The sequence below is a fragment of the Kogia breviceps genome, chromosome 1 (genome assembly GCF_026419965.1).
Source record: "Kogia breviceps isolate mKogBre1 chromosome 1, mKogBre1 haplotype 1, whole genome shotgun sequence".
NCBI lineage: Eukaryota > Metazoa > Chordata > Mammalia > Artiodactyla > Physeteridae > Kogia > Kogia breviceps.
In genome coordinates this window covers 190,128,243-190,143,907 of record NC_081310.1, presented here as the reverse complement: position 1 = coordinate 190,143,907, position 15,665 = coordinate 190,128,243, and the positions used below count along the sequence as shown (strand labels likewise).

At 55.2% G+C, this 15,665-nt stretch overlaps 1 protein-coding gene and 1 long non-coding RNA gene across 5 annotated transcripts; one reads left to right on the top strand and one right to left on the bottom strand.

Moving 5' to 3' along the window:
• Positions 1–94: 94 nt before the first annotated feature.
• Positions 95–2,093, top strand: LOC136792800 (uncharacterized). Its single transcript, XR_010837235.1, has 3 exons — positions 95–727; positions 1,115–1,346; positions 1,474–2,093. It is a non-coding gene; the product is annotated as an uncharacterized lncRNA (long non-coding RNA).
• A 770-nt stretch (positions 2,094–2,863) lies between these two features.
• Positions 2,864–15,019, bottom strand: CPLANE2 (ciliogenesis and planar polarity effector complex subunit 2). 4 transcript variants are annotated; one of them, XM_067016586.1, is made up of 6 exons: positions 15,005–15,019; positions 9,013–9,135; positions 7,538–7,690; positions 6,807–6,931; positions 6,369–6,505; positions 2,864–6,129 (listed from the first exon to the last, which is right to left on the bottom strand). In XM_067016586.1, the coding sequence occupies exons 2-6, from the start codon at positions 9,122–9,124 to the stop codon at positions 5,880–5,882; spliced, it is 777 nt and encodes a 258-aa protein (XP_066872687.1). In that variant the 5' UTR covers positions 9,125–9,135; positions 15,005–15,019; the 3' UTR covers positions 2,864–5,879. The 4 variants fall into 4 exon arrangements, with proteins under 4 accessions (XP_066872687.1, XP_066872682.1, XP_066872695.1 ...); XM_067016581.1 differs by lacking the exon at positions 15,005–15,019 and adding an exon at positions 13,494–14,072; XM_067016594.1 differs by lacking the exon at positions 15,005–15,019 and adding an exon at positions 10,062–10,256.
• Positions 15,020–15,665: the final 646 nt, after the last annotated feature.

Below are 15,665 nucleotides of genomic sequence, written 5' to 3'. Positions count from 1 at the left end.
CGGAGCCTCGATTTGGCTAAGCCTGCGGCTGGCGCCCCTCCCCTCAGCGGGAGGCCCCGCCCACCCGAGACACGTCCAGCTTGGAGAGGCGGAAAGTCCAGCGGCTTATAGGGCACGTGTTGCTGAAGAGGTTGCAGCAGGCGAAGGCGCCGCAGTAGCTCCCCTCCACGTCCGAGTCCGGGTTACGTCGGGCCTGCGGGACCAGGTCAGGGTCACCGGTACCTGGGAAGACTCCGCCCACGGGCTGACCTCGCCCCGGCCAGTCCCTCCCACCTACAGCGGCACGCGCAGGCTCAGTTCCTCCGCCAGCAGCTCCCAGGGCGCACAGCTTGGCGACGTACGCGGCGAGGGCGCGGCGCTTGGCGAGACTGCACTCCTTGAGGGGCCGGGGTCTCCGGATGGGCCAGAGCCCGGAGCCCCACCTCTCATGATCCCGCCTGGGAGTAACAGTTCCCGTTCCGCGCGCGCGGGCCCTTGGCCGCCTTTAAAAGCGCTTTGATTTGCGTTTCCTCGTTTGAAATTCAAACGAGGGCGAAACTAGCACCCTCATTTTACAAACGTGGAGATAGACGCTGAGTAGGCCGGCGTCATACAGTAGTGGCTGCTGCTTCCCATTTATTGAGCACCTCCAATGTGCAGGCCCTGGGCTGACCGCTTTGCACGCTCGCCAGTTTAATCATCACAGCCCCTCCATGGGGCTGACGCTACGGTAAAGCCCATTTTACAGGTAAGGTACTGAAGTCGCTTGCGCAGGTCACAGGGCTCGTTAGGGGAGCCCGCGCTCGGCCTCGGGGACTGAGCCCGCGCAGCCCGTCCCCGCCGCGCTCACCTCCTCGAGGAGCAGCCCGGCCGCGCGCAGATTCCTCTGGAACTTATCGCGCCAGCTCCGCCCGCCGCGGGGGTCGCAGCTTCTCCTCCCTCACGAGAAGGAAGTCTGTCCCATCGCGGGGGCAGAAGGGCAGTTAGGAACGGTCTGTCCCACCCTACCCCACTTCCACCCTGGGTGGGGAGTTGGGGGCTGGGTTTATCAGTCCCACTAAAGCCCAAATTAAAGGAAATAGTTCGTGGGACTTCCCTAGCGGTCAGTGGTTGAGACTCCGCGCTCCCAATGCAGGGGGCCCGGGGTCTATACCGCATGCCGCAACTAAAGATCCCGCCGGAGGCAACGAAGGTCCGCATGTCACAACTAAGACCCGGCACAGCCAAATAGATAAATTTAAAAAAAAAAAAAAAAAAAAAAAAAAGGAAATAGTTCGCGCCACAGCAAGAGCGACTGGGCTTAGCTCAAAGGAGGAACTGCCCATTGCAAGAAAAGGACCAGAGTTGCCACGGGATTCCTCGCGGAGGTAAGACCTCTCTTTCCTCCCTGTAAGAGAGGGACTGTGGGTTGGCTACTCTGGCTGCCCGAGTGAAGCGGTGAAGTGGGGGTAAGAGTCCTGTCTGGCCCCAGTCTCACCGATTTCGGTTTTCCAGTCGCGGAAAATGTTGCCTCCGGAGTCTGGGACACAAATGCTGCCGCGGGACGCGCAGAGACGGTCGTCCTCCGGTCCTTGTCCTCGGCGCCATCGCCGTCCTGGGCGCAACAGGACCGGAGTGCGGGTGAGAGGACCCCGGCGCAGGTGCAGGTGCCAGGAACTTCTCCACCAGCCCAGCTGGGCCTCCCCTTCTTCCGCCCACCCGCCCGCCCACCTCTGGCTAAATATAAAGTGCAACAATGGAGGCGCTGTCGGCGCGATCTGCGACCCTTCTCCCTCTTCTCCACTCGCTCTCAGCCCCAGAAACACCACCACTACCATAAGTAACAACAGCGACAAAGACAGTAGCCAACATTTGCTGGGCCCTTAATTCAGTGCCTGGCCCAGTGCTAAATATTTTACACGCGTTTACTTGTTACAACTCAGAAGAAGTGAGTGGATGCTCTTGTTATCTCCATTTTACAGATGACACAAAGAAATGAAAGCGAACAATCCAAAGTCACAGTTCTTCACCTTCCTACTGGACCACGGTCCCAAGCCTCAGTCGGTCCCCTTTGCTCCCAGGAAACACCCCTTCTTTCTAGAATAGAATTGAACACCAACTCTCCCCACTTCACCTCGCCCCCACTGGCCCAGCCTCTAGGTCTGAGGTCACAGGGAGGGAGGGGCCCGCCCACCCCCTTACTCCCAGCTTGGGCCTCTGGGGATTTGCCTCCACACAGCTCTGACTTGTCTTGGGCCTTGAGCCCCATGCCACCCTCTGGGTACTGCTCCTCCAAGTCTGTTTCACGGCACGGGGTGGAGGCCAGGGGTGGTGTCATGGCTGGCACCAGGCTGCCCTGGGAGTAAGGAGATCCAGGGCAGCACCAGGGAGTCCCACCCCCATTCTGGACTCACCCAAGGCTCTGGAGGCCTGCCCAGCAGCCTTTGCAGATCTGGCTCCTGCCTCCCCTTCCTCATCCTGGGAGCAGGCAACTTGTCTGGGGTTCTCCTTGTTGTCCACAAGGCCAGGCTTGGCTGGTGGCTGGCAGCAGGCAGGAGCTTCACTTACCAGCTCACTGTGACCTGGGAAGGACGGGGGAAGGAGAGAAAGAAGAGAGGGAGGAGGGAGCGAGGCACCAGTACCGTATTTCCCCTCCTACAGGCAGCCCCAGGCTTCGGGTTGGAAAAGCAAGACCAGGTGGGATCATGTGAGGGACTGGACCCAGAAGACCCCACTGGGGGATGAGGGGAAGGGACAGTCCACGGGAGAGGGGTACGGAAGGCTGAGAGCATCAGGGCTGCTCCATGGCTCTGCCACCTTGGAGAAACGCCTGACCCTCTCTGGCCTCAGCCTCCCTATCTTAGTCCATTGGACTGCTGTAACAAAAAACCACAAACCGGGTAGCTTATGAACAATAGAAATTTATTTCGCATGGCTCTGGAGGCTGGGAGTCCAAGATCAAGTTATCATCACTGTCCAGTTCTGGAGAGGGCCCTCTTCCTTGTTCACAGCCAGCACTTTTTCTCTGTGTCCTCCGATGGTGGAAGGGGCTAGGGAGCTCTGTGGGGTCTCTTTTATTAGAGCACTAATCCCATTCATGAGGGCTCTGTCCTCATGACCGAATCCGCTCCCAAAGGCCCCTAATACCATCACACTGTGGACTAGGATTGAAGTCTGTGCGCTCCAGGGCCCAGAGGAGCAAACATGGCTACCCTCTTCCCAAGGATCCCCTCTAAGTCAGGGCTCACCCCTGAACCAGCCTGGGAGCATAGTCACCACCCCTTCCCTCCAGGTAGCCTCAGGGCCCACAAAGGGCGCAGCAGGGTATTTGCCTTTGAGCTGTTGTAAGGCTTAACCTAATGGTGGAATTTCTGGCACCAAAATGGGGAGAAGGCAACTCCCTGACTTCCGGTGGCCTCCGGACTTGCCACAGAATGGCCTCTGTCTCCAAGGCCCTGAGAGAGGAACTTTATCTGGAGTCTGGACCCTCTCCTGTGCAGGACCTACCACGTGATTGGTGGTGTCCAGTGGAAAACTATTGAAAAATTATTAAGGATTTCAAGATGGCAACAGCAGAGCATTAAACCAGGTGTGGGCCCCCCAATGCCAGGCCCACAAAGCCAGCCTGAGTCCGTGTGTGTGTGTGTGTGTGTGTGTGTGTGTGTGTGTGTGTGCGCGCGTCACTCTCCACAACCCTGCCCAGAGTCCACTCTGCAGCCACCAGCTATTAGGAGAATTATGGCTCTGCAGCTCCCTCCTCCCTCAGGCTTCCAGTTCTCTGCACTTCGGTGGAGGCCTCTAAGGGGGTAGCCTAAGAAATACTAAAGTGGCACTTGGCCTGGGCTCTGAGGGGCTGAAAAAGCAGCGCTGGGATGGCAGGTGGCCGGCTCCAAGTCTTAGCACCGTTGTGGTCCCCACTTTGTTCTTACTCAGAGAGAAGGGAATTGTTTACCTCGGTTTGGGGTGAAAGTGTGAGGGGTCGATTCTCTGACTGGAGCAGTGCTAACCAGTGCCAACCAGTGCCCTGCTCTGCTGTGGGGAGGATCTAGGTTATTTCTCCAGAGCAACCTCTGGCTCTTGGCTGAGCTGGTGCCCAAGAAGGATGCTGAAGCTTTAGGCCTGAGATAACTGGCTGGGATGTGGGGTAGCTGGTGCCCACAACACACACAGGTATCCATAGCTGGAAGGTCACATTCCAGCCCAGAGGCCACCTTTGCTGGGTCCTGCCTTGCTCTGCCTGGTGGGTAGGGTCTACCGGAGCTAAGAACAGAGGGAAATGGGCCAAAGCAGAGCTGAAGGCAGCAGTGGGACACTCTGTGGCCCGGGAGCAGGAGTCGGCCGGTGGGCTGTGCAGGCAGGCTGTGAGGCTTGGGTCCTGCCCAGCAACATTCCCCCTCTGGGACATGGGCTAAGCTCAGGTCTCAGCTCTGAACCTGAGTTGGCGGTAAGAAGGTGCTAAAATCAATGCTTTAGGCCCTGGAAAGGTTGACAAACCTACAGGCGGTGCACAGGGTGGACAGACTGACAAGCAGCGCCATGCAGGCCATCAGTAAGCGTAGGAGCATAAACCAGGGAGAGCATGCAGGAGCCTCCTGTGTGTGCCAGGAGGGAGAAGCAGGGCAGCATTTTTGGGCAAATACTGGTGTATTTGATCATGCGTGTGAGTGTGGAGTGTTCAGAGCTGCTTTCTCGAGAGGGGGCTCTGAGGGTCAGCTGGCTGACCTGGGCATCCAGGGCCCTTCCAGCTGGGTCAGACTCAGGCCGGCTCTCTGCCCAGGGGTCCATCTATGGGGCTGGAGAGGGTGTCACCAGGGAGGGAAAGAAAGTATAAAGGCCGGCTTTGTAGGCACCTGCGGGCAGGTGCCTACAACTCTAGCCCACATTCACTAGTGTCTGGCTGATGGGGCAAGGGCACAAGGTCACTCACTTTCCTGCTCCTGTCCTTGTTGGCCTCCTGCCAGCTCATGCCCTGACCCCCCCCACCTGGCCCAGTCCCTGCCCAGTGATACTTTCTGGTTCCCCCAGGCTGGCAGGGCCCCTGTCCTAAGCATAGCTTGACAGCTTTGTGGTCAAAAAAAGGAATTTCAGAGTGAGGTGCTTGCCTCCTGGACACACAGGTGGACTACATTTCCCAACTTCCCCCGCTGCTCTGTGTGACCATGTGACTAGGTGCTGGCCAGTGGAATGTGGGCAGAAATGAGGCACACCGTCCTAGGCCAGGTCCATAGAAACCTGCTGGGGGACCTTCCACCTGCACTCATCCCGTCTGCTGACCGGATGTTGACGCCCCAGGACAAACTGGGAAGAAACTCATTGAAGATGTCAGAGCCTGGGTCTCTGAACCAGTGTATAGAGCAGAGCCTCCACACCCACCTTCACCTCCACCTGAGGTGAGACATAGAAAGAAAAAAACTTTTATTAAGTTAAGCCACTGAGAGTTCAGGGTTTACCTGGTACAGCAGACGGTGTTACCCCAACTAACACGTACAGGCTCTGACTGAAGTCACTTGAGGGCCAGGGCCCAGCTGAGGCACCCCCTCTCCCCACTCACACTCCATGGTTGCTGCAGAAGGGGAAGGAAAAGGGGAGGCTGGCGAGATGCTTGAACCCTCAGGCCTGGCGCATACAGTTCCTCAGTTTCCAGAAACCCAGACTCCTAGGGCAGAGGGAGGAGGCCAGAGGACAGCCAGATGCCCTCAGACGGCTGCCCTACCGAGCCTTGTGCCCCACTTCACTGCCAGGAATTCCACAAGGAAAGTGCTCTGGGGCCGGGAGCCTTCTCAGGCCACCATTCTCCCTGACTAGGACCCTCTGGCCAGTCCTTGGGATGACATCAATATTCCCGTCCCAGCCTTGGGCCCTGGGTCCTGCTCTGGGTCACCTGAGGGTGGGGAGTGCCTACTCATCATGCCACCACGCCCTCAGCTGGGGGGGTCCTCTGGGGGGTTGGGCAGCAGGCCAGCTGCCACCTGGTCCTGGTGCCACAACTGCTCTGCCAGGCCGTTGAGCACGTGGGCAATGTCGGCCAGCCCAGCCCGCCCATCCAGCGTGCGTCCATCTGCCAGCCGTCGCCCTGGCACACTCTTCACCCGCAGGAGGGGCAGCTCCCAGGCCTGCCGGAAGGCTGTGAGGTCACGCTCAGGCACGTCCGTGTGCATATACTGGTCAAATCTGCAGGAGGGTCAAGGAGCCTGTCCGGGAGCCTCTGCTTACCACTCCATCAAACACAGCCTTCTCCCTCCTCCCTTGCCCCCGACACCCAGGGTCTGGCGGAGGCTCTGTTGCAGCCTTTAAGATAAAGCCCATGGGGCTGGACCTCACAGCTGGGCAGAGGCAGGCCGCCTGACACCCTTGCTCCGTGCCTTGCCAAGTGTGACCTCTGACAGTCCTTGGGGCCACCCAAAGGATACTTGGAGCCAATGACCATCCTGACCGCACCAGGGCCCTCGCCTGCTACTCGGGCCAGCTGTCCAGGGAGGTCTTCAAAGGAGGCACGGTCAGTGAAGGAGAAGAGGAAGAGGAAAGCATCTGTTTTCTCCTGGCAAGCCTGGGGGTAGAGAGGCTGATGCGAGGTTGATGCGAGGCTTGTAACCAGAACCTATTGGCTGCAGGGCCCTGAGAAGTCTCAGCACCATCCCTCCTTTCACAGACTGGGAAACTGCAGCCCAGAGCAGGGAGTGGCTGGTCCCAGGGCAGAGCTCTCCCAGCCCGGGCAGCATCCTCAGTCCATTCACGCCCACTTCTGGCTCCTGCAGACCAGGCAGGCCAGGCTCAGACGCCTGTACTCAGAAGCCCACCCCAGGCAACCAGCCCCTCCTGGACCCACCCAGGGCCACCTTCTTGCTCACCGGCAGCATGTGATCAAACTTATTGAGCGCAGACTCCCCGCAGTCCCAGAACTCAAAGCGGAACATGACAACACGGTCGCTGGTCTGCAGCTTGGCCGGCCAAAATACCACGGTGGTCTGGATGCCTGGGGAGGCCGGGGTCAGTCACTCAGCATGGGAGAGGCGGAGGTGGAGAGGAGTAGGGGGCCCAGAAGGAACAGGAAGAAGAGATATGTCCCTACCTTAATGGGTCCTCAGTCTGACGGGGAAGGGATAGTCCCTGACGTGGGGGAATTCTCAGTCCGATGGGGGACACTGCCCTGCCCCAGAGGAGCCTCCAGTCTACCAGGGAGAGGCAGCCCTAGCCCTATAGCCATGACAAAGTAGTTTCCCTCTTGAGCACTGGGGAAGCCAAAGGTCCCGGAATACTCTCAGATATTGCAACATGATGGTCAATCAGCATCCAGTGGAAGGAAACAAGAAAGGAAGATCAGTGTTTTCTGAGCACCTACCCTGTGCCAGCTCAGTGCTAGGCATGTTACCACCACTATCGCTAGTACCAACCCCACTACAACCCCAAGGGGTCGGTACTATTATCCCTTTTGGACAAAGGAGCCAATGTAGGCTCAGAGAGGTGAAGTGACTTTCCAAGGTTGCAGAGTAAATGGTAAGGCTGGTAACAAATCCCAGTTTATGTGGTCCAGGGCGAGTCTTTTCTCCACCCCAGGGAAGGCCTCCTAGGAGGGACTCACCAGTGGTCTCGTGGTGCACCACGGGCACCTCCAGGCCAGCCAGCTTGGCCACCAGCGCTGTCTTGCCCACACCACTCTTCCCAGACACAAAGATCTTGTAGCTGGCGGTGTCAATGGCCACAGGCGGGGGCAGCACTGGCCGCTCGAGCAGCCCTGGGGCAAGGAGGGATCCAGGTGGGGTCAGGGAGTCAACGTGCACTTGCCCTATCACACCTTGGGTGTACAACCTCATCTCTCAGGGCTTTTTCAGTGCGAACCAACCATTTCCTATACAGCACTCATGACAGAGGCCTGGGATACAAGCAGCATCCCCGCAGGAGAAGCTCTGCTGGGAACATCTGTGCTCTCTGAACTGGGCCAGTGCCTGTTCCAAATAACACCATTTTTCAAAAAAAGTTTGATGCATGAGATGATTTTATTCTTTTATTTTATTTTTTGCCGCACCACGCAGCTTGCGGGATCTTAGTTCCCTGCCAGGGATCGAACCCAGGACCCGGCAGTGAAAGCACTGAGTCCTAACCCCTGGACCACCAGGGAACTCCCTGAGATGGTTTTTATTAATACTATCACATATCCTAGATTTCCCACAGGTAAAAGAAAGGTTTTTCCTAATTCTCTCCTCAGTGGAGAAATATCAGCAAAAGTACTCTTAATTAATATAAACTCCTTAGAATCAATACAGTGAGGTATTTATGAATGTTTATTTATTTATTTATTTATTCTTTTTTTTTTTTTTTTTGTCCCACGGTGCAGCATGTGGGATCTTAGTTCCCTGACCAGAGACTGAACCCAGGCCCACAGAAATGAAAGCGCCTAGTCCTAACCACTGGACCGCCCTGAATGTTTTTAACTTAAAACTTGCAAAAAATAAAGTCTAAACTATGATCCATCTATAGGCATAGGACCTGAAAGTCCTAAATTGTGGGTTGCCTGTCACTCTCTGGTCTTAAGCCTTCTGGTGTTTTGTCTCTCCTGGCCAGAGCTGGACTCCTGTAGCCGATGCCAGGCCCCTCTGCTGGCCTGTCAGCTGACCTTGCCTGAGTAAGTTAGCTTCATCCTGGGGAACATGAGTGTCTTATCCTGGAGACAGCAGGATTTGGAAGAGGCTTGTCTCTACTCACTAGGGGATTTTGGACAAGTCTGCAACGTGCTGTTGAGAAGGTTAAATTGGAGTCCATTGTATAAAGTGCCCAGCAGAGGGCCTGCCACCAGGTGAGGCCTCAATCAACAGCCTCTCTGGTGACAGTGGTTCCTGGCAGGGTTTTGGCTGTTTCCATGGCTCTGATGACAGAATTAACTCTGAGGAGGTTTGGGGGTGGGGACCCCAGGATAGGGCTTCTGGGGTCCCCAAGGTTGAGGAGTGCAGTGGAGCAGGCCCTCACTGCCCTGCTTCTCTGCTCCAGGCCCCCCACCACAGGGGACACTATTCTCCCCAGGGAGTAGCAGGTGACAGGCTGGGGGAGGGGGGCACTTACCAAACACCCGCCGGCGGTTCTTGCGCAGGATGCAGGCCAGGTACTCCTTGCCCTCGGTGCTCTCGTGCCAGTCTGGGACAATCACTGAGCCTGGGGCGGGTAGTCTGGCCATGGCTGGGCAACCTGACGGGGAGGAGAGATGGTAGAACGCTGAGAGTAGGGGATGGGAGAGAGTAACTGTTCCAAGCGGTACCTGTGCGGTCTCTTAACCTGCCCTCGTACTCTCCCCTGGAGCCCCAGCTCCCTCCTTGGAGGATGGAGCAACTATGGAGCCCCATCCTTCTCATTATTACGACTAACATTTTTGGAATCCAAGCTCCCTTTCAACATCCGGAGGGGTTACACACCCCCGTCCCCCTCTTATCACCCAGAAGGTGCAGTTCCATAGTCCTTTCTCCTCCGTATTGCTCCCTGGGGGACAGCCATCCCATTATTGCCCCAGAGGGCATTTACACAGTCCCTAGCTCCCTTGTCACCTCCGGGGGGGAGGGGGGGAGTCACACAGACCTGCTTCTCCTCTGCCTCCTGGATCCTGACTCCCAGGCCCAGCCAGCCCTCACCATCAGCAGTCCCCGCGGGCGAATGGGCCCGGGTGGAGACCGCCCCTTTAAAAGCCCGCCCAGCGATCCCGCCGCCCAGCCCGCCGGACCAGCTTCCGCCCTGCATGCGTCCGGCTTCGGCACAAGCCGCCAGCCCAGGCGCCGGTGCTTGAGGCGCATGTGCGGAGGCTGTTGTCATGGAGACGCGGGGGGCGGGGTTGGGCTGCCGGGTTCCACGCAGGTTTGGTCTCTCCTATGTGTGCAGCCACCCCGGCTCAGACACACCCTGGACAGGGACTTGCCCTCTGGGCCATGGATCCTCTTCACATTGCTCAGTCCCAGCCCCAGTCTTTCCCCCAAAACTTGATCAAATCCCCCTTCTCCAGGGGCCTTCCCTGCCTCTTTGCTCCTCAGTCTCCTCTTCCATAAAGTGGAGGTAAAATACTATTACCTCCTAGGGTTCTTTACAACACTATTCTTTACAACAATAGCAGTGCTCAGTAAGTTTACCTATTATTGTTGTTACTTATTCCTGCTCGGCAGGAACTCGATATGAATTAAACACCACTGGCTTCACAGATGGGGAAAAAGCTGCTGAGAGATGTCAACGGACTTGCACAAGGTCTTAAAAATGAGTCAGAGGCTCTCCAGTCACTCATTGATTGATTGATTGATTTATGTCACTCATTCAACAAATAATAACGGAGCGCCTATTGTATGCCTGGCCTGTTCCAGCTGCGGGGAATACAATGGCAACAAGAAGTCCCTGCCCTCCTGGAGCTGACATTTCAGCACTGAGGCCATGAGCCCTTCTCCACTGTTCCAACACTGGGCACCAGGCCTGTTACCCAGAAGATGGGTGCTCAGTAAATGCCCATTAGTGGGACACGATGCAAAGTGGGTCATTACTGACAGGTTGTCTATTACACTATCTTTTTTTTTTTTTTTTTTTTTTGCCTGCGTTGGGTCTTCGTTGCTGCACGCAGGGTTTCTCTAGTTGCGGTGAGCAAGAGCTACTCTTCGTTGCAGTGCGCAGGCTTCTCATTGCGGTGGCTTCTCTTGTTGCGGAGCACAGGCTCTAGGCACATGCGCTCAGTAGTTGTGGCTCGTGGGCTCTAGAGCGCAGGCTCCATAGTTGTGGCGCACAGTCTCAGTTGCTCTGCGGCATGTGGGATCTTCCTGGACCAGGGCTCGAACCCATGTCCCCTGCATTGGCAGGCGGATTCTTAACCACTCTGCCACCAGGGAAGTCCTCTAAAAGTTAACTTTTATTGAAGGCCAACTAAGTGCCAGACAGTGGGGGCTTTACAGAAGTTAGCTTGTTTACTTCTATAAACAAACTTGTGGAGTAAATATTATTATCCTTCTTTTCTTTTACAGACGAGGAAACTCAGAGACAACGGGATTGTCTGAAGTCACGCCATACAGGTGGTCAGTGGGAAAACTAGGCTCAGAACTTAGGGTTCCTGAACTCCGAAGGATGTCTCTGTTCTGTCATATTGGGTCTTGTGTTTTTAAAACTTTGACCCCAGCCACTAGGAGGGCCATTCCTAGTCAAGCTGAAAGCAGCCAGAGGGCCATGAACCCACAAATCATTGAGGTCCATTATGAGGCCCCAAGGGGGTAGAGGGGACAGGGCACTTGCCCGCAACTTGCTTGCACTGCAGCTAGGCAGAAATACAACAAATTAATAACCATTCCTACAGGATTCTGCAGCTCGAAACCATTGCCTGTACTCCCAGGTCACACAGTTCCCCTTCCTGCAGTTCCTAGCACATCTGCCAGAGTTGGGGTTAATCACAGCTGTGTGGAGTTCTCACCGTGGACCCCGAGTGCCTCAGTCACAGGCCTCAGGTCTGATTTATCTCTGGGTTTCCAGACTTCACATCCAGCCCTGCCCGGGCTTGGCTTGTGGAGGGCTCAGGGAGAGTGTGAGGAAAGGGAGCAACTCGACAGAGTGAGCTTACTAGTTAACCTGGAGGCCAGATAAGATGTGAAGTCCTCTTGGGCACAGAAAGGGAGGCTGGCCGTCGGAGGAGCTAGTGGCCTGAGGGTTGGGGGAATCAGTCTTCACTGCCCTCAGGAGCTCATGGAGAAGACACTTCAGTGAGCGTCAGGGGCCTGTTCAAAACATGGATTCTCGGGCCTCGACCCCTAGAGATTCTGCTTCAGGGGGTCGGGTGGGTCTGTGAGTCTGAACATTGAACAAGAGCACTGGGCAGTTCAGAAGCTGGGCTCTGCATCAGTCGGCTTGGGCACCACAGACGGGGTGGTGTAAACAACAGAAAGTGTCTTCTCACAGTTCTGGCAGCTGGAAGTCCAAAATCAAGGTGCCAGCAGGGTTGGTTTCTGGTGAAGACTTTCTTCCTGGTTTGTAGGCAGCTGTGGCCTCACAAGGCCTTTTCTCTGTTCACACACACCCTTGGTGTCTCCTCCTCTTTTCATAAGGACACCAGTAATATTGGGTTAAGGCCCCACACTTATGACCTCATTTAACCTTAATTACCTCCTTAAAGGCCCCCACCTCCAAATAAGTCACATTGGGGGTTAAGGCTTTAACACGTGGTGGGGGTGACGCAATTCAGTCTGAAACAAGGCCCAAAGACCTCACTGAACATGGTCACCACTGCTCGGGACAGGAAGCCAGTCGGGGGTTGCAGCCTGGGAGTGGGGTGGTTGGAATTGTGTTTCAGAAGGATGCTGTGAACATGGCCTAGTGAGTTCCTCTCTCCTGTGCCTCTTTGACCTCTAAATTGTGTGTCCCCATAAGGATCTCCTCTTTGGGTCTCAAGTGAGACCCAAAGGTGGGTCATCTCTCTAAAGGCCCTTCTAGTGTAGAACCTTCGGATTAATCCACTCGTTTTTTCAGGGTTTGGTCTTCTCCCCAGATGCAGCACCTCCTGGACAAGGTTCCACAAGGCCTCGAGAGGAAGATCTGTCAAGGCAGGGACGCAGGTGGCCCAGGAGGGCAGGGACGCAGGTGGCCCAGGAGGGCAGACACACACAGAAACCTGAGGACCTGGAGGGCAGGGGTGGGGGTGGGGAGGGACGCCCAGGGAGTGTAAGTGGAGAAGGGACACCAACGGCTTCATGTTTCCATCTCTTGCTCGGATGCTATAGCTGCTTCCTTCGGGCTTCCCTGCTTGCCCTCGGGGACGCCACACAGGCACCAGAGTGATCTTTTTGCAACATAAACCCACTACTATCACACCCACGATTACAGTCTTCCAGTGGTTTTCACTGCGCTCAGAATAAAATCCAGACTCCAGGCCTTCCAGGCCTTCCGTGACTGGCCCCTGACCACCTCTCGCTTTCATTTCAACTGCCACCCTCTTCCCCTGGCCTACTGCACTCCAGCGACTCTGGCCTTTTCCTGTTCCCACTTAGGGCCTCTGCGTTGCACCCCACCCTGGGAGCCCCCTGCACCACCCCAGTGCCTCACATGGATGACTGCTCCCTGGCTCAGCTCTCCTGCACCGAAGCCTTCCTCCTCTACACTCAAGCGTATGCCCGCACACCCCTGGCTCACTTTCACATCGTCCTTTCCTGATCCTGAAATTTTAAAACGTATCGTCTGTCTCCCTCACCTAGGACATAAGCTAGCATAGGGGCCTTGTCTTTTTGCCTGTTATAGCCCTGTATTAATTTCCTAGAGCTGCAGTGACAAAGTACCACAGACTGCGTGGCTTAAACAACAGAAATGTATTTTCTCAGTTCTGGAGGTTAAATATCTGTGATCAAGGTGCTGGCAGGGTCAGTTCCTTGGCATGGTGGCCCCCAACCATTCTGGCACCAGGGACCAGTTTCGTGGAAGACAATTTTTCCACAGACGGTGGGGGGAGGGGATGGTTTTAGGATGATTCAAGCGCATTACGTTTACTGTGCACTTTATTTCGATTATTATTACGTTGCAATATATAATGAAATAATTAAACCACTCACCATAATGCAGACAGGAGGCGGAGCTCAGGCGGTAACACGAGCAAAGCGGAGGGCTGTAAATACAGATGAAGCTTTGCTCGCCCGCCCGCCGCTCACCTCCTGCTGTGCGGCCCGGTTCCTAACAGGCCACGGACTGGTACCCGTCCGTGGCCTGGGGGTTGGGGACCCCTGCCTTGGAGGGCTGAGAGGGAAGGATCCATTCCAGGCCTCTCTGGCTTGTCAGTGACCATCTTCTCCCAGTGTCTTCACATCGCCTTCCCTCCGTGTTAAGTCCCTGTCCAATTTCCTCTTCTTATAACGACACCAGTCCTACTGGTTTAGGGCCCACCCTTCATAATCTCATTTTACTTGAATCACCTCCGTAAAAGACCTTATCTCCAGGACTTCCCTAGCAGCCCAGTGGTTAAGACTCTGCCCTTTTACTGCAGGGGGTGTGGCTTTGATCCCTGGTTGGGGGACTAAGATCCTACATATGCCGTGTGGCCAAAAAAAAAAAAGAAAAAAAAGAACTTATTTCTAAATATCACATTCTGAGATACTGGCGGTTAGAACTTCAACATATGAACTTTTTCCAGGGTGAGGGAGACATAATTCAGCCCCTAATAATCCCTATTACTTAGAATATGTCTGAAATATAGTAAAAACCTTAATAAAAATGTGTTGACTGATTGCCTGGCTATGGCTACAACGTGAAGAATGGCTTGAAGGGCCAGTTAGGAAGCAGGGCAAACATTCCAGGCACGAGTGGATGAGGACATGCATTTGTCAAATATTTATGAGCACTCTGGGTGCCAGGCCAGACGCTGGGAAGACAACGGTGAGAGAGATACAAGCCTTGCCCTTGTGTATTCCACATTCTGGCAGACACCGGTAAGCAGGGCAGTAGGGTAGAGAGGATTCTAGTCGGCAGATTGAAAATGTCCAGATTACCTTTAAATACAGGATTTGGGGCTGGAGCTGCCAAATCATCCCCAGGGAGTTCTTTTTAGGCTGGGATGTGACAGGTGTGTGCTTGGTGGCAAGGCTGGTGTCCTTGACCTGGACAGCCTCGGGTCAATCCCCTGCTTAAAACCCTCTAACAGCCTCCCACTGCACCCGCTGCCCACACCCCTCCCTCACATGGCCCGCAAGGCCCCCCTGCGCACGCTGCCACTACGCGACGCTCCAGCCACACTGGCCTTGCTTCTCCTCCTTGAACGTGTCCGAGTTCACACTAACCTCAGGGCCTTTCTTCCTGTTGTTCTCTCTGCATGGAATGCTCTTCCCTCCATCTCCGCATGGTTGCTGTTTCTTACACTCACGTCTCAGCTGAAATGTCACCTCAGAAAGGACACTCTGATGAACCCAAACCCATCACGTTCTGTCACACCCCGTTTTTATTTTCTTCGTAGTATTCATCTGGAATAATCTTGCTTAGTTGTTTACACATCTGTCTGTCCCTTCTCCTGACCCTCCACTGACATGTAAGTTCCACAGGGCAGGGGCAGGGCCTGGAAGTGGGTACTATGTACCTGCTTAATGCACGAATACCACGCTGGCCAGACACCTCCTCCTCCACCTCCAGATTCAGCTGGCCACCAGAGGCTGATTTTTCTCCCTTTATGTTTCTAATCTCTCGTTGTTGCCACTGTCTGGGTTCGGGCACCCATTCCTGGGCTCTGCCTCTCGTCCCCCATCTCCAATTCATTCTCCAGTTCTGTCCACTCCAGTCACACGGACCTCGAGACTCTGGAGGGGCCAGTCACACCCAGGTCTCTGTGCCTTCTCACAGGCTGTTCCCTCTACTGGAAGACCCTTTTCCTTCCTTCCTCCAGCACTTGCCAGAATCCCTCTCATCCTTGGTTCTTGTGGATCCCAAGCACTTCATCTGACTCTTCTCCTTCTACTTGGAGCAAGTACAAGTTTTTACCTCCACTGATTCAGACATTTAAGGGATAGAGCTTTGTTTCCTCGGACTCAATTTAATCTGTCTCTGCTATGCAGACATTTTAATCCAGCAATTTCCTGGCAAACTTGAGTTCAGTGATTCCTCATTCTTCAAACAGCTTACACACTCAGTCTTCACCAGGCTGTTCCTTTTCATCCCCCACCCTCTGGCCCTGGGGCTCGTGTTCAGTGGGGTGGCGGGGAGGCACTTATCCGAGTGCCAGGGAAGCATGGTGGAGTGCGGGT

Bases quoted from the DNA above. Each gene is read 5' to 3' on its own strand.
- CPLANE2 (XM_067016586.1), bottom strand. From the start codon at position 9,124: ATGGCCAGACTACCCGCCCCAGGCTCAGTGATTGTCCCAGACTGGCAC. The intron at 7,691-9,012 runs GTAAGTGCCCCC...TCCTTGCCCCAG, and splicing joins GAACCGCCGGCGGGTGTTTG to GGCTGCTCGAGCGGCCAGTG. The intron at 6,932-7,537 runs GTGAGTCCCTCC...CGGCCTCCCCAG, and splicing joins GGTGCACCACGAGACCACTG to GCATCCAGACCACCGTGGTA.